The sequence below is a fragment of the Trichoderma breve genome (assembly GCF_028502605.1).
Source record: "Trichoderma breve strain T069 chromosome 7 map unlocalized scaffold00007, whole genome shotgun sequence".
Classification (NCBI taxonomy): Eukaryota; Fungi; Ascomycota; class Sordariomycetes; order Hypocreales; family Hypocreaceae; genus Trichoderma; species Trichoderma breve.
This window is the reverse complement of record NW_026611593.1, coordinates 1,855,469-1,872,434: the sequence shown is the minus strand read 5'-3', so window position 1 is coordinate 1,872,434 and position 16,966 is coordinate 1,855,469. Positions and strand designations below refer to the sequence as shown.

The 16,966-nt window shown below is 51.0% G+C and overlaps 4 protein-coding genes across 4 annotated transcripts; 2 read left to right on the top strand and 2 right to left on the bottom strand.

Annotated features, from left to right (window-relative positions):
• Positions 1-2,186: 2,186 nt before the first annotated feature.
• On the top strand, positions 2,187-6,143 carry T069G_10783 (telomerase ribonucleoprotein complex - RNA binding domain-containing protein; the record flags this gene model as incomplete). Its single annotated transcript, XM_056177993.1, has 11 exons — positions 2,187-2,591; positions 2,660-2,963; positions 3,022-3,180; positions 3,236-3,631; positions 3,689-3,975; positions 4,033-4,488; positions 4,573-5,431; positions 5,507-5,575; positions 5,648-5,815; positions 5,876-5,984; positions 6,035-6,143. 11 exons carry the CDS (start codon positions 2,187-2,189, stop codon positions 6,141-6,143), a joined length of 3,321 nt encoding a protein of 1,106 aa, XP_056024283.1.
• Positions 6,144-6,311: 168 nt separating this feature from the next.
• Positions 6,312-8,067, bottom strand: T069G_10782 (membrane bound o-acyl transferase family domain-containing protein; the record flags this gene model as incomplete). The annotated part of the gene is made up of 2 exons (XM_056177992.1): positions 6,312-7,309; positions 7,377-8,067. The coding sequence occupies 2 exons, from the start codon at positions 8,065-8,067 to the stop codon at positions 6,312-6,314; spliced, it is 1,689 nt and encodes a 562-aa protein (XP_056024282.1).
• A 3,071-nt stretch (positions 8,068-11,138) lies between these two features.
• Positions 11,139-12,941, top strand: T069G_10781 (fungal zn(2)-Cys(6) binuclear cluster domain-containing protein; the record flags this gene model as incomplete). The annotated part of the gene is made up of 2 exons (XM_056177991.1): positions 11,139-11,205; positions 11,308-12,941. 2 exons carry the CDS (start codon positions 11,139-11,141, stop codon positions 12,939-12,941), a joined length of 1,701 nt encoding a protein of 566 aa, XP_056024281.1.
• Positions 12,942-13,887: 946 nt separating this feature from the next.
• T069G_10780 (uncharacterized protein) lies at positions 13,888-15,123 on the bottom strand (the record flags this gene model as incomplete). Its single annotated transcript, XM_056177990.1, has 1 exon — positions 13,888-15,123. The coding sequence occupies one exon, from the start codon at positions 15,121-15,123 to the stop codon at positions 13,888-13,890; it is 1,236 nt and encodes a 411-aa protein (XP_056024280.1).
• Positions 15,124-16,966: the final 1,843 nt, after the last annotated feature.

The window sequence follows — 16,966 nt, the reverse complement described above, 5'->3', positions numbered from 1 at the left end:
GCGCGGTCGAAGCTGATTTGATGCTGATTTGATGGACAGCGACTGGTCAACAGCGACTGATCGGCAACGACTGGTCAGCGCACGTCGAGGCGAGAGGAGAAGGCCCGGGCATCGAAGCTGCTGGTTGTCTCGCTCTTGGTGTCTCTCCGTCTCCTGTGGCGGCAACTTCGTTTGCTTCCCCTGGAAGACGGGCTTTCGAAGCTGCTTGGCCCTGGCTGTTCTGTGAGACGTGGGAGAGAGGGGATGGGGGGTGGTGATTGGAAGGCGACGGGGAGATGGAATCGAGGTGCTGCAGCCTGCAGCCCGGATACGACGCCCAGGGAGGTGGGTGATCCAACCAGGCCTGCTCATTAACGGCCTGCTGGCAGCCCTGCCCTGGGTCCCCTGTAGCGGTCCCCTCAATGGGCCTCTTGGGGCCTCTTGGGTCCTCTCAGGGCTCTTTCAGCCCACCGGGGCATGTCACTGCGCTGCTCCCACTTCTGCGGGCTTCAGGTGCTGCTAACTGGGGAGCTAGCGGTGCATGTACATACCGACTGCTCCGTGATGTCCAGCGACTTGGCCGACTAACGTCAAATCATCATTCATGGGGGGCGGAAACGTGTTAGAGATGGACGGGGGGTGGCTTATAGTCTCCGCTATTAGAATCCGGAGGGTTTTTTTCTCTTCCATGTTCCAACTTTTTTCTCATGTTCTATTATCTTAGTAGTACTACCAAGGACTCTAGTCAAGAGAACGGCCATGTTTCACCTTTATGGATTGTTTCTTCTTTTCTTTTTCTTTCCGCTTATGTGATGCCACTTGCTCGCTTTAGGAAAGGAAGCAAAAAGCAAAGAAGGAAAAAGAAGAAAGAAACACGACAGAGAAGAGAGATGCAGTACCAGAGAATGGATGGGAGAATTTTTCTTATCAATCGTTCTCTCTCCCGGCTCCTTTCCCGTGTGCCGGTGGGAGATAATTGGTAGTCGCAGTGAGATTATGTGACTACATCTGCACGGCTTGTTCCGCATCTCCCTGGCGACAGTTTTGCACCTTGTCTGAGAATCAAGGGGGTTGCATATCGGGCTGCTGATGGAGGGTTGGCAACCAACGGCCAGACTCCGTACCTGATGCAGGTATCATCACCTCCCCCGAGTCCTATCCGTTGATCTCTCTCACATCCATTACCATACATGGCCCTTGGCGGCACACGCATGTGCATGTTGCATGTGCAAGTCGGTATGGACTCGTACGAGCAGGATTGCACAGGTGCCGCCACCTCGGCGAGGGAAATTGGCAAACCGTCTCCCATCCGAGGAGAATTACGCCGAATGCAACTCGGCTGATGTGATGCCCAGCCAGCATCCATTCGGTATTGGCAGCTCCCACGATCTGCTGCGTGTCCTGAGACCCGTTGGCTCCCACTGAAATTTTACATGCATACGAGCACATGCTTGACTTTGGACTAGTGGCCCTTCTCTCCATCACCTTGGTACTAACCTAGCCTTGCCGGACAGATAACCTTGGATCCAGGCACCTTGGATTGTACGTAACAAGCACTGGCTTCATTCAATGTTGCATCCAGTCCGGTCCACGTCGGCATTTATCGACGCATAAGCATTCCCGTGTGGTGACTCTCCACGGATGCATCGTAGTTTGTTTGTTTGCCATCTGCCAGAGCAACATCAAATGCCTGTAGGCTGCCGACGCTGCCAACGGCTCACATCGTTTCACCCGCCTCTCGCCGTGATTCGCATCCATCGAGTTCAACTTGCTTCATTTCAATGTCGGCAGCTAGTAACAGCGACCAGGTGTCCACGTTCTGCCTCTCCGATCGCGATCGCGATCCTCGGACGCGGACGCGGCAGAACCTTGTTGACCCTTGCCAGGGCAAATCCGTTGGACAGCCTTTAGCACGGAAATGCCTAAACCTGACAGCGGTACAGGTACTTTGGACACGCTGCTAGTGCGGTGCCTGATAGTGAATGACGGATAGCGCTGCGCAGTGTTGAAACTATTTCTCAGCTCTTAGTAAGGCCCGATTGAAGATAGCAACATTGAACCTTAACCTCCCACTTGCTCTTTGTTCGACTTCATCCAGCCACAGCCTCAGCCACGACTATGATGTTAGTGCATTGATGCTGCTACTATTTATCTACATGCAGCCAGACGCGGCGACGCGACTGTAGCTCAACGTCATTCTGAAAGAGATGCCTCGAGGCAAGAAAAGGAAGCGCGGCACAAACGACGCGCCAGGCAACCAGAATCTTGCCTCATCCAAGCATCAAACCCCCGTGAAGAAAGATTTACTGCTGCAGCACTATCCCGTCGTAAGCACACTAAGGGAGCATGTGCTGTCCAGCCTTCCTGATACCTCAAAGATTAGGCGGAAGAAGATTGCAGCCTTAGGATCCGGCGTAGATGCCAGTGCCATAGAGAAACAGCTTGTCCATGTCCTTGACTCAACCTTGGTTGGCACCAGTGCTTCGACAAGTACAAAATCCGACTCAGAGGAAGCTACATGGCAGCAGTGGCTGTCCTTCTCCCAGAAAGCAGATGAATCAAATGTGACTATATCTAACGGAATAGCTGCATCGATTGCCAAACAATCTGAGGTCTGTCACTGTCTCCCCGACTGCAACTACGAGTAATAGCACGAACGAGGCTAAGTATCCCAATGTAGATTATTGATTTTGTCATCTGGCGGCTGTTTACAAGAGAGAGAGGACCTTGGCCCAAGCACATCCTATGCGATGGCTTTCGTAGAAATGTCAGAGACGATCAACCCGTTAGATCAACTATCCCCGGAACAGGACTATTCAGCCTCTATCCCAACTTCCATGTCATGGCCCTTAGAGAGGCTCCATGGCCCCAGCTCTTGGCCCTCCTAGGCCAGGCCGGTGAAAGAGTAATGATCAACCTGCTATCAGAGTGCTCTGTATTTCTCAAAGTTGATGCAGGCCTCGACAACTACCTTCAGCTTACTGGTAGGTAGAAGATGCTTATAGGATCTTTGTATACTCTTTGCTGACCATTGCCCGTAAGGTATCCCCCTATCCGAGCTGGATGCCATATCGCTGGGCCATAAGTCGAAGCCTCAGATACGCAAACCCTCAGACATTACCATTGTTCGCAGTAGGATCTTCTACGCAAAGCCGGCTACAACTACAAAGGGCCTGGTTCAAGCAGGGTTCAAGCATATCCGTTTGTCAAACTGTTTACTGATATAACCTTGGAGATGATTGCTAAGCATGGGTAGATGCGTTAAATCGCCATCCCTATTCTAGAGAGGTCTCTGGCGCTGATGCAGATAGCCAGAAGTCGATCAATATTCGACAGCAAAACGAGGCACATACGATCAAACTCATGATGTACATTTTCCCCCGCCAGTTCGGCTTACACAACGTCTTCACCTCTGCTATTGATGCGAATCAGACAGCTCAAAAGTTTCACGATTACACCCTTCGTGAAGATGAAATCGCCAAGAAAATGAGAGCCAGTAAAGGCTTTCCTGAGAAATCGTTACCAAAGTTGCCCAAACGACTAAGGGGCTCTACCAGAGACCTCGTGCAGCGTTTACAGATTCTCCATGCCCGGTGTTCTTACTTTGAGCTTCTCAGACACTACTGTCCAACATTCCTCGATGGATCTCATGGTAGGAAAAAGCAGACTGAAACTTTAGACTCATCAACCAACCCAGTTCCACTTCCAGATCGAGCGACCCAAGCCACTGAATCTCAAGCCAAACGGCACGCACGCCGCTATCATGCGGATACTTCGGTGCTCCCCGAGTATAAATCCGTCGTGGAGCTGGCATGCCCCGTCGCCTGCGTATCGGCTTTCTGCCAAGCTGCACTTTCAAAGATTATCCCAGACAACTTCTGGGGTAGTGAAAAGAACTGCCATAACAGAATTGTGTTTCTCCGCAAAGTAGACCATTTTATCAAGCTTCGGCGGTTTGAAATGATTTCACTACATGAGATTGCACAAGATTTCAAGGTTGGTAGAGTCCTGAAGAAAGGCGTAATTTGTGATATTTGCTCATGAGAGATTTAGGTCACGGAGCTTGCTTGGCTGGTTCCTCCCGCCTGCGAAGGGCAAAAAACTAGCCCGACGGATATAAAAAGACGATATGAAATATTTCACGAATTTCTTTATTATGTTTTTGATTCGCTTTTGATACCCCTGATTCGAAGCAATTTCTACGTTACGGATTCTAACACACATCGGTCCCAAGTTTTTTATTTTCGCCATGACGTTTGGAGGCTAGTAGCAGAGCCATCGATGTTGAGCCTCAGGGAAGGAATGTTTGAAGAAGTCAAGCTGAATGAAGCGACGCGGATTCTAGATTCTAGGCGGCTAGGCTTCAGTCAGTTAAGGTTATTGCCCAAGGGCACCAAGCTACGTCCCATTATGAATCTCAGACGCAGGCAAATGAAGGGTTCCAGATGGCTTGGCCCCAGCATCAACTCCGTTCTCAAGCCCATCCACGCTGCATTGAAGTTTGAGACGGTACGTATTATGAGCAGGCTCTTTCTCTTCCCCTTTTGAAAGCACATGGTGCGTGTAGGTTTAACTGAGGCTGACCAAACGCAGTTGACGAATCCATCTAAGCTGGGATCAACTCTTTTCGCTGTTGGGGACATTTACGAGCGCCTTAAATCGTTCAAGGAATCTTTGATGCCAAATAGCCAGCGCAACTTCTATTTCGCTAAATTGGACGTTAAAGCTGCCTTTGACACAATACCTCAGTCGTCGGTTCTTAACTTGATGCGCTCAGTTCCCAGCCAAGCTCGGTACATCATAACAAAGCATGCAGAGGTGAAACCAGGCGAGCGATTGGGTCTCACAGAAGGGGCCGGGCCATCCAAACCCGTTCGCCGATGGCACTCCACGGCCGTACCCCAGAGTGAACCGACCTCGTTTCTCAGCCGGCTGGAAAACGGGATGGGAAGCAAGAAGAAGAATACCGTCTTCGTCGACAGTGCGGCTTTCCAGAGTCACGAAACACGCAGCCTGTTGGCTCTGTTATCCGAACATGTCGGGCGTAACATTGTCAAAATTGGAAAAAAATACTACCGACAAAAAAAGGGCATCCCTCAAGGTTCCATTTTGTCAACATTTTTGTGCAACTACTTCTACGCCGACCTAGAAGCTCAGCACCTGGACTTTCTGGACGGGCCAGACTGCCTTCTGCTGAGGCTCACTGATGATTTCTTGCTCATTACGTTAGACAAAGAGAAGGCTATTCGGTTCGTCGAGACTATGCACCAGGGCCTTCCTGAGTATGGCGTAGAAGTGGGCCACGACAAAACGCTCGTCAACTTTGACATGCATGTTGAAGGCGAGAGCGTGCGAAAACTTGGCAGTTATGACAAGTTTCCCTATTGTGGCACCTTTATCGACTGTAAAACCTTGGAGATTACAAAAGATCATCGTCCGAACAAGAATATTGGTACGTGGTAGCATTTGCAAACCTGCCGGGTCTGGTGCATCTTGAGTTCTAGCTGACGATACGCATCCATTACAGATATATCAACGTCCATTACCGTTGATTTCGGACGATCTCCAGGCCAGAATTTTCAGCGTAAAGTGCTCAGTCAGTACTACCCTCTTCCCCATCTCATACATATACTCTCTAAGCACGCTGACATAATGAAACTGTGTATAGACTCGTTCAAATACCAGTCTCATCTCATGTTTTTCGATACGGAACACAACTCGGTCGATACTGTTCTTGGTTCTTTGCGCGGCGCATTCTCCGAGACTGCGCTCAAGATGTGGGCTTATCTGCGATGTTTGTCTGTGTCTACGCGACTCTCAGTGAATTTAATCATCGGTGAGTATTTCGAATCATTAAGTGGAGGATTATTAGGTGCTGACTATTCTCTTACCGCAGGGACTATTAAAAAAGTGGTGGACATCGCATTCCTAATCTTGACGAGTAAGTGGAGGAAGAAGCGGTTCGAGAAATATGCCTGCGAGATTCGCAAGGCGCAGGTTATTGCGTAAGTTTGAAAGTTCTATAGCCGGTGATATGTGGGCTAACAGCTTCAAGCACCGGGTATTCTGCGTTTCTGCAAGTGTTGAGTCGACGACAGGCTGGGTATGGCGAGGTGATTGCATGGTTGAAAGAGGAAACTGCTCGTCTTGCTACGACGAAATGAATTACGAAACTTCTTTTAGTAAAATGTAGAAAGGCGATTAATTAAGAGCTATATACACTATTATACAAATCATAAATTCAACGTTCATCTATCCAAGTATCTTATCTATCCGTTCCATGTAAGCCTTCCCACGAGGAGATTGAACCCAAAAAGTATGATACATGCCATCTACAATGCTATTCCAGTCTGCCACCACGTCTCTCCAATGTATAACTTAGGCAAATGATCCCAATCCCAACGCCACCAGTGATCTCCCTCATGTCCAAATCCCAGAAACCGAAACAGCGATACGGGAACCGGCTCAACCAGCCACAGCCCCGTCGAAGAAAGGTCGTCAATGAAAAGGGGCGCCGTAAAGTACAGCCACACAAGCGCAAAGAGAAGATTTACAGTCCGAGACACAACCCGCGGCGGTCGTGGCAAGTACGCCCCGAAGAGCCACACCACGCATTGCTGGAGCACAATGCCCGTCGCCTGAAGAAGAAAGAAGACTGGTGCCCTCCAAGGCTTCGTCTTTGGCACGGACGTAAGGCTGCCCGAGGCATGTAGGATCCCAGACTGCAAAAAGGATATGAGAATAGCCAGCAGGGAAGCGAGCTGCGTGCCTCTTCTCAAATATCCCTCTCGAAAGAGATATGTTACTGGAGCGGCAAACTGCATGCGGAACGTCTGATGCCACATGCTGCCCCACCATCCGGCGAGACCACGGTCGAGGACCTGTCCAAAAGAGCCAAAAGTCGAAGCAAACTGGAACAAAACTGCCCGAGAAGGATAGAAGCGGTTGGCCATCCAGTACTGCGCCAGGTCGGACACAGCAAAAACGGCCTCAATAGCAGCGTACACGCCAGCAAGACAAAAGACTTCCCTATAAGCGAGGAGAAGCCACGGGGGTATTCCTTGGAGGTGAGGCGGAAGCACGTAATTTTGGTGGTCGGGCCCGAGGATGAAGTAAGGGTCTTTCACCATGTATACGGAGAGGAAGTCTAGAACGAAGTAGAGAACGACGACTTTGATGAGACGGTCGCGAACAAACTCGGCCTGTATTAGATAACACTTATATCCGCTTCTGCTGACCGTTGGTATCGAGTCCATGTCGACTTTGTCACCGTGGGAGATTTGAGAGGGGATTGTAGGCCGCGGGAGGGATGCGACGGACCAATTCCAACCTTTCAAAATGGACCAATTAGTCAGTCATTGTCATAACAAATATCAACTGTCAAGAATGCTACTCACCAGCGCATCGGAAGCTAAGTATGAGATCCGTGGACCATGCCAGCCGCTCAAAAAAGCCTCCCTCTGGGTAAGGCTCCCAGATGTACTCAAATTCCTCCTGTTGTTGCTTGGCCTGTGATTTCAAGCTCTTCGGCAGCTTCTTTCGCGTTCGAAGCTCATTTCCATTTCCATCTCCGTTTGCTTTTATGCTCTCTCCCTGGCCGTCATGGCCTGTGACTTCAGCGTCCACCGCCTCCTGTCCAAGACAGTCGTCCGCCTCACCGCTTGCAACCTTTACCAAGTCAGGATCTTTCTTAATCCTCAGCACTCTAGCCGCGTCAAACTGCGGCCTCGTCCAGATAAGCAGGTTCAAGCTCAAGACGGTCCCCCAAGTCGCTGCCAGCCCAGCCGCATACGCGCACGCCATATTCGTGCTTGAAGCATACCGCAAATGATAGACATTGAACCATACGATAAACGCCATTGCCAGCCATCGCGTATGATAGAACCACATCCGGCGCTTATGCGGAACAGCCAACCACAGTGCTGGTACAATGAACGGGCCAAGCAAACACCAGGGTAAAAGCAGGGGCTTCGCGGTGCCGTTGGCGACGGCGAGCCTGAAGGTGTCGCCGTACGCGGTCCGGACACCGTAGCTTAGGCCTTGGATGGGCATTTTGGCCACGATGTCGTCGATATTTGGCGGCTCCATGGCGTGTTTTTGGTTCCCAGTTGCTTCCTTTATCTATATCCTTTTTCTTTTCTCTTCCGAATGTGTCGTGTAGTGAATGCAGCGCAAATGACACCAATGAGCAGTTCGTCTCTGGTCAGCCGATGGGCGTCCGCCTGGCCTTGATCATGATGCGCAAAAACACGAGTTGCTTCAGCCCAGCCGCATGTGAGACTTTAGACCCGACCACGTTGTTATGTTTGCTCAAGCCATGCGACTTCTGGGTCTTAGTGGCTGGTTAAGCAGAGACAGGCGGTCTGGTGACAGGTTCAGTCGCCTTGTTTTCTCCGAATTCTCGTGGCGTCGCTAAGGAAGAGTGCACCTGGCAATCGTATATGAAGCTGCTGGACAACACGGAGGATATCGACCTATCGGGAGAAAGGTCTGCAGCATTTGGAAATTAAAGCAGGCATTCGGCAATGGAGCTACAAGGGTGGCGACGCTAATCATCGATCTTGGTGAGAAGTGATTGTTTGTCTGGAGTTGGAGAAGCATGATCCCTGTACGAGCTAAATCTCCCCCTCTGAGATGCTACCCTGCAGCGACCCTTGATTTTTCACTTTTTCACTTTTGTTTGAAAGCCCTCTGGGATATACTCGAAAGCCGTGTATCGGTATTGTAGAGCATTTCTTTTTCTGAATTAAGCTTGATATCAGTTTATTCCTTGGCAATTATCAATGTAGCAACGAGTTGGTTGAGTTGTACTGTATTGGTGGACAACGTCAACGTCGATCTGTCTCCACGATACAGCTTCTGGAGCAACAACTACGGTAATGCTGACAACAAAGAGGCAAAAGAAATACATACGCTAGAATACCACTAGATCAGCCATTCCATATATGCTATAATCTGCTAGCAGTATCTGATACCAATTCAGGCTAGTGGAGGCATGCTAGAGATCATAGAGTTGTCATCCATGATTCATCAACCACTCTCTCAAGTGCCTGGTGGCTCAAATACCAAGCAAAAAAGAAAAGGATATAAAAAAACACCAAAAAAGAAGGCGCATTCGCATTTCGAACGCCGGGATTTGCACCCGGGCTGTTGACATTGTTAGCAAGCATTTCTGAGCAGTTGACAGCTGCGGCACTCACTCTCTCCCTTGGGAGGGGAGCAGGTTCACTACTACCCCACGTCCGAGTTGCAAGAGATTGTTTGTATTGTAGCTTATAAAGGCCTCTGACGGAGTACAGTAGGTATAAGCAGCTGGAGCTGACAGGTGGCACGGGTGGGTGTTGTCTGTGCGATGTTAGCGATGCTGCTGATAGGCGAATGTTGGGGAGATGGGAGATTTAGTATCGGATGGCAGCAGAGTGTCATGCAGAGTGCCGATTTCAACTAAGATTCTTTCTAGTTAGCATCCTCGTATGCTTATGTGTTGAAAAACTGGATTGGATTAATTGTTCATTGTCAAGGCATGTCGCAGAGACTCAGAGATGGCACATGACCCATATATCCCATATAGAAACAAGGTGTTGTTTGCCAATGATGACAACTGCGTTTTGGTATATATCTCAGTTCTGTTGACTACTTCGGATAGCAACAGTTTGATGACATAAAGTACATGCCGTTGAGCTATCAGTATTGCCGAATATAACCAACAGCCGGGTCGACAGATGCTGTGGAGCAGGACAAGGTTGACGATGGATGACATCTCAAGGCTGAAGGCAGCCCCAACGTAACGCGCGCAAACCTCCGAAGTCTGGAAAGTGACTGAATGCCCAGCATCGTACATCGTTTTGGCATCAAGTCTTTCTTAATGAATGATATGCATATATTCTATCCTGCTACTCTCAACCCACAGCACTATCCCACAAAGCTCCGGCGGGATGCAATGTGTATATCGCCTCTGTGGAAACCCCCGACATCATCAACCACCATCTCGTCTCCCCACCTCCAACCCAGACTAGGTAGCCGTTAGACCTCATCTAGCAGTAGCTCTGCCCTACCAAACACAACGCCAACACTGTACCATCCCCGGGTCGCTCATCCGCCGCATTTATGGGTCTGAATTAACCATTGAATGCGGAACCAACACGCCCCCATGGCCCTACCTTTTTCCTGAACCGTCCCAAGCGTGCTACCCTCCCATCCTCCAGCAGCCCTGTCAGGTAATCATGGTTTCTGACACTTCCAATAATTACTGTACGGAGTAGGTGTACACTATAGCGCTTATAAATGCCTACTGTTTAGCGACCAGCTTCTTGCCCTAGGTTATGTAATTTTGATGCTCAGAACTTCTCGGCCTTGACCGCTGCACCGTCTCCGACGTCTCCGTAATTCCGCCCGCAAAACCTCTGGCCTCTTCTGGCTGGCCGGAGCCCAAGCAAGTTTCGTCGCTCTTCCTGTGATTCGATATTCCGCTGACAAACCAAGGCTGGCCAGTCAGTTGGTTGGGTATTGCCAGGCAAGGAATACTTGCTCGGTACCTTGGCGCTTGGTGCGCATTCTGGGCCATCCAGGTTCCCCGAGCGAGGCAGCAGCAGCCCAGCCCAGCACAGCACAGATGCTCGTTGGTCCGCGGCATTCCAGCTACTTGCAGGTCCTGTCGCCTGGATGTCACCCCAGCTGCGCGGGTACCTTGTGGATAAGACGAGGATCTGGGTCATGTTGATAATTGATAAGGTAAGGCCTGGGTGGGATTCCCAGTTCTGCCGTTGGTCCCAGCCTTGACTCTTCCATGTGGTCTGGCCTCCTCGCAGCCTCACTTGTTTCTCCCACCTGCATCGAAAATCCTCTGTGCGAAATGCGCTGCTGCTGAGCCAATGTGTGCTGCCACGCCGTGCGCGCAGCTCCTATTCCTTGCCTCTGCTGCTTATTCCTGATGCTGCCTTTTGTTTCGTGCGCCCCAACCGGCAATTTTGCGTAGCCTTCTCGGAGACTTTTGGAACCCCGACAAGTCAACGGCCTGCGATTCTCTCCCCCCCTCTGCCTAAGCCCTGCCTATCAGCTCCCAGTCGCAGAATCTCCCACTGAGCCGGAGTCGTACTGCGTCCTTGTACTTCGTACGCGCCTTGTACTCGACTCGCATTCCCGCTGTCGACGTCCCGGCCATGGCTCCCGGAAATGCCCTGGCCGCGCCGGCTGGCCCACAGAAGCATCGGGCCTGCGACGAGTGCCGTGAGTCCCCGTGAGAAAATGTGCACGCTCCCGAGTCCGCGGGCTTGGGAAGCGGGCCAAGGGTTCCGGAGACTTTGATTCTGATTGTAGTCTGTTGTCTAGGTTTCCGCAAGATCGCTTGCTCCAAGGAGCCCGGTGGCTGCCTGCGCTGCCAGAAAGAGGGCATCAACTGCGTCTACTCACCCCAGAAGCCCATGGGTCGTCCCCGAAAGCGACGACATCCCCCAGAGAACACGGCTTCATCTACTGTTTCTACATCCGTGCCTGTGACCGCTGCTCAGTCGGCGTCCTTGTTGGGCTCTGCTCCTGCTTCTTCCATTGCTTCTGTCGCTCCACCTGCTGCTGTTCCCCTCCCTCCGGCCTCAGTTCCAACCACGGTTTCTCATTCGTCTTCTCTCCTGGCTGAGGGTGATGTCGTGGCAACTGCTTCGTATGGCGATGCAGGCCATCACCACCACCATCAACACCATCAACATAATCATCATCATCATCATCAACACCACCTACACAATGCCACTGCTCACCATCATAATCACCACCAACAGCCTCTGCCGTCGACCGAGCTGACAGACCATGCTCTGGACCTCCTGAGCCAGTCTCTGCCATCGGACACCTCTTACCTTGATCTGCTGCCTGACTATGACTCAAGCAATTCTTATCTGTTTGGGATGGACGACAATGCAGCATATTCCTACTTCTCTCGAGACAGTCAAGGGCTGTTTGATGGTATGGGGATGCCTGTTATGAACATGGGCCAGGCTGATCCGCTCGAGGGTATCAGCTTTGACGAGACAGACACCATGTCCAAAGACCTCAACGAGTCTCTACAGAGATACATGGTTTCTCAATATCTACAGCCTCCGACACCCAGCGAGCCTAGTCCCAGCACACACTCCTCCAATTGCTTTGAACCGTTGGGCTCGACTGGCACAGACACGACGTCGCCGGAACTGGGACAAGCGAGGCCACATCCTACCAGCTCCTGCGACTGCCTCACCTCGCTCTCCATGGCGCTGGGCTCCCTGAATCGCCTTCCGTCCGATGTCTTGTCTGCCATGCGTGTCGCCCGCGAGGCTACCAAAATTGCGCACGATACCCTCAACTGTGCTCAATGTTACCAGGATATGTTCGATCTCTCCAAACCACCGCCCATCTCGCGTTTCCAAAGTATGATGTGCCTTGGAGCTCTTGTTCCCTCCGCCTGCAACGCCTATGCCTCGATTTTGGAAATGGTGGACAGAGACACGGAGCGTGCCAAGCAGGAGAATCAGATGCTCTACTTTAGCTACAAAGATGTTGGTGGAATATGGACAAGAGTAGCCGCCGAAGACAGTGCCGGCAACTCTCCCGACTGCGAATTGCTCAGGAGTTACAACAACAGATTTCTGGAGCCAGATACTTGGCGGACCACTATGCGAGCAATCTTGAAGGTTGAGGTTTACGGGTTCAATAACCGAACGGCGTCTGCGGCGAGTTCGCTAGATTGCAGCAGTTCATGCTCATACGTCAATGTGCACCGCGGACTCAGGGACGTAGTCACGCTTCTTGACGAGAAGAATCAAAGGAGGCACGACATTGCGGATGCTCTTATGCAGTCCAACCAACATCATATTATTTCGTCGTCTCCTTATTTCCTCATGTCGGGCCCGCCGAAGCCCTGCCCGCGCGAAGACAGGCACTGCATGCGTATGCTTGACATGGCGAGGATGGCGCTGAGTAACTTGGTTATAACATAGCCAAGTTATAAAAAAAAGACGAGTTTTCGACATGGCTAGTGCGAGGGAAAAGGGCGTTTTGTTGGATATCCGTATACATTATTACACGCCACTCTTTTTTCTTTCCCTCAGCTTTTCTTTTTCCTTTTTCCTTTTTTTCCTTTTTCTTTCTTGAAAATGAACACAATTCCCCCAATCATTTTTGTTTTTGCTTTTTGATATCTGGGGCTATTGTCAAGGGCGAAGATGCTGGGCGTTCTTGGGGCCCATTGGGAATAAAAACGGGCATGAGCATGGGACGGTTTTTACATACACATTATACCGCGGAAAGATTGCAAGATATGGACCGTGGCCGGCGGTATCCGGGTGATCAGGTTCCGAATCACTTTAGAAGGAAAACTTTCAGCAGACTTGTTTTTTCCCCCTACGGAAAAGGGGATATATCAGCTTATTGGCAAATTGATTTCTTCATTACAATATATCTTTTTGTGATACTCCTTGATAAGGCTTGACATGTGATACATGTGGGACAAAGTTTGTTTCCATAAGAAATATGACCGAAAGTAAAAACAGATAAGCATCCAGTATGCTCGACAACTCCGACTTTCATGCAGTAGCAATCCAATCCAATTGCTTTGTGTTCAAATTCCATCCCAAATAAACGCCGTCCCCAGCTTCCGGCCCCCTAACCCCCTTCCGGCCAATACGCTGTGATGCCAAAATCAAGCATAAAATGGTAAAAGAATCCAAGAAAAAACATTAAACAAGAAAGAAATGTAAACATTCTGCTTTTTGGCGTTCCCACCCATATGCATGCTCCATCTCTTCTCGCCTCCCGCAAATGTCCATTCATATACCTTCCATATAATCCAATTTGCTCCACCATATGCATTTCGAATCCAAGTTCAAATATTCGCGACTTCACAATTGCTTTTGGGGTATATAAGTAATAGATCAGTCCGAGTCCTCAATCATGGACAAAAGACAAAACGTCCATCTCCTCCCGCACCAGCCGCTCAAACTCCTCTCGCTCAATGCCCGACGACCGAGCGAGCAGAAACAAGCTGCGAATGCTGCGAGAAACGTGCTGCTTGACGCCAAACTCGTTCTGCTCCTGCTTGCCAGCAGAGGCTTCGAGCCGGGCGACGGTATGCGAGCCGTTAGAACTGGCACTTGATTCGGGGCGCGGGTGTAGGAGAGCAAGCTCTTGAGCGGACGGGAGGTCGGACTTTGCTTGGTTGTTGATGCTGCCAGAGTTGCTGGCTTTGTCTGCATCGTCAAAAGACCAGGATCGTCGGGTTTCGTTGGGGTCTGTGACAATAAAGGAGTCGGCAGCGTTGTTGGCGCGGCCGAGGCCAAGGGGGGGCTGGACGAAAGCGCGCAGCTGAGCCTCTTCATCGGGATCGTGGTTGTCCATGGCCGGCTGAACGTCGTCGTACTGCGCATAATAGTCGTCGTCGTCATCCTCCATGACAGCAGAGGCATTGTAGGTGCCCAGATGAGCTGCGGAGGCGGAGGTAGTAGCAGCACTGGCACCGGTACGAGGGACCGGGGAGCGATTGTTGGCGGGAGTGCGTGCGGGAGTGGCATCGTACCGGTCCCAGTATCCATCGTCGTCCTCGTCGTCCATCAGGTCTTCGCTGCTGGTGGTTGACCCGTTGTTATAGGTCACGGTGGGGCTGGTGATTTTGGCTTCTTGAAACTTGGCCTCTGCCTCTGCAACGGTTGGGACGCCGCCAAACTGCGAAAAGGGCGAGGCCTTGTCTGCCAGAGTAATCTCGCCAACTCTCCATCCATCGCCGCCACCTGCGGCATCGTTGACGCAGTATACCAGCTGAAATGCAAGGCCAATCTCGGTCAAGACGATCAACGCCTGCAGTGTCTCTTGGTCTAGCCTCCGGAACCTTGACTGTGCATCGTAGCTCCAGTCAACTTCGACCTCTCCCGAGACGGGATGAGGTTCCAGGCTTCCATTCTGTACCAGCTCGGCCAGCTTTGCAGCCTTGGTTGTGTCGTAGCACAGCAGCTTAATCCATGGCTCTGTGCTTGAAGAGGAGAATAGGTTCACTCGCTGCCTCAGGATGGGCGAGAGTAGCGGCAGGATGCCCACAGCTGGCTCGGTCGATATAGCAGCCGCAGGGAGTGCTGGAAGGATTGGGGCCAGCAAGTTGGCGAGATCTGGAGAAGTAACGGTTCCGCTCATGGCAGGCAGGCGACCTTAATACTGATGGAAGAGATCAATTCCAAGAGGGCAAGTCTTGGTTCTGATGAGTGTCTCAGAACTTCTTTTGACTTGGTTATTGTATTTGCCGAAGAGGCGAGAGGAATGCTTGGGCAAAAGATAGGTAGAGTTCGGCCCTAAGAGGTTGTGGTGGTTTGGTTCCTGAGGTCTGGAATTTTGTGTGGCAAGCGTCACATGCACGGCTCAGGCGTCCAGCTACGTAGTGGATATGATTCAGGTTGTGCAAAAGGGTAAAAGCACCGTGTCTCGGAGAGGGGAAAGACGGAGATGATGATGTTCAAGATAGAGCACAGAGGATAGAGGACGGGACAGAGAAAAGAGAAAAGAGGAGAGAAAAAGAGTGTGTGCGGGTGAGTGACGTTAATATTGAGTACACATGAAAACCAGATGCAACTTGGTTCCATGGAAGTGCCTTCCCAGGCATCGTGGAGGCTTGGCCAGGGCACCCCGAACAGACCCAGTCCAGACTTATTCGGGCGGTCGCAAGTACCTGGAGGGTAGCTCCCCGGACGGAGGCAGCGTTGCACTCAGGTTCCAAATACCTTCGGGTAACCCGTAAAATTCGCGCAGCGGCGCAGTAGCCGGTACGCGGCACCCCCCAGTCCAGGTACCGACTGCAGACATAGCGTTATAGCGTGCAGCCGACCAATAGGTGGAGCAGTTCGCAGCGACTGTGGCTCTCCGGGGGAAAGGAAGAGGAGAGCGATTATTCAGTTCCAGTGTCACAAGGGAATTGCCAGCGCTGGGCTGGGCTGGGCGTTAGTGGTCAGTGGGGGAGGTTTGGGGTAACGTTTTATTGCCGGAGCTTGGGAGAGGCAGCGTTGGTAATGTGAATGTGGGATTGGCGGGACTTGTGACGGAGTCGTTGCGAGGTGGATAGTATGGAGTACTCCATCGTGTAATGAGTCTGGTGTGTAACTGCGGCAGCGAGGGGATCACGGCAAATTGCTTGGGCAGCTGTCATACCGCAAGTACACCGTCTTTTCTCACTGCTCTTTTCTGTCTGTATGTCTCTCTCTTTTCCTATTCTGTCCTGATACTGAAGCCAAGCATGCAGCAGCACCGATTATATTGCAAGGGGCTGGTGCTGCTGCTGACTGTGCCCTTGCACCATGTCGATGCTTCATGTCGACAGGTACGAGACTGTACGGAGTAGCATCCGAAGCCTCTACGCTCAGTTCCCTCATATCCACCTGCCGGGAAAAGCACGTTCGGTGCAAGGATCAGCGACCCCCTGCTCGAGCCTCACTGGAACTCTTTCATCTGTGCCGTCTGGTCTTTATTTCTTCACATGCTAGATAGATTCCATTGGAGGTCCCACCCTGGGAAATATATCTGACTTGTATGGATGCGCTTCCTTCTGTCCGCCGAAGATGCATGGGGAAAAAGCGCCGAACCGGTATACTTCGGCGCTCCGGCATCGCAAGAGTAAGACTTGGACTATATTATTACATACATGCTCGTACTGTAACACCGTCCAATGCCTTTTACGAACACTAATATTCCCTATCGTCGTTAACAGTAATACGGGGGTTCCGCATCGGAGCCTTTGAAGTGCACAGATCCTTTTGGGTTTATCTTGGTCTATACCCTTGTCGAGTGAAATGCAAGCTTACTGCTCTGCATGCACAATGACCAAGCTTGGATCAACTCAATTCGAATTTGACTACATATTAGGTCGTAGAAATAATAGCAATATCAGCTCTTTCTCCTTATTTGGCATCATCAGCTTCTTCAGCTCACCATCTTGAAATGGGAGCCACTTGTTTGGTGCCGTCTACGGCATTAGGCGCAAAGTACTTTG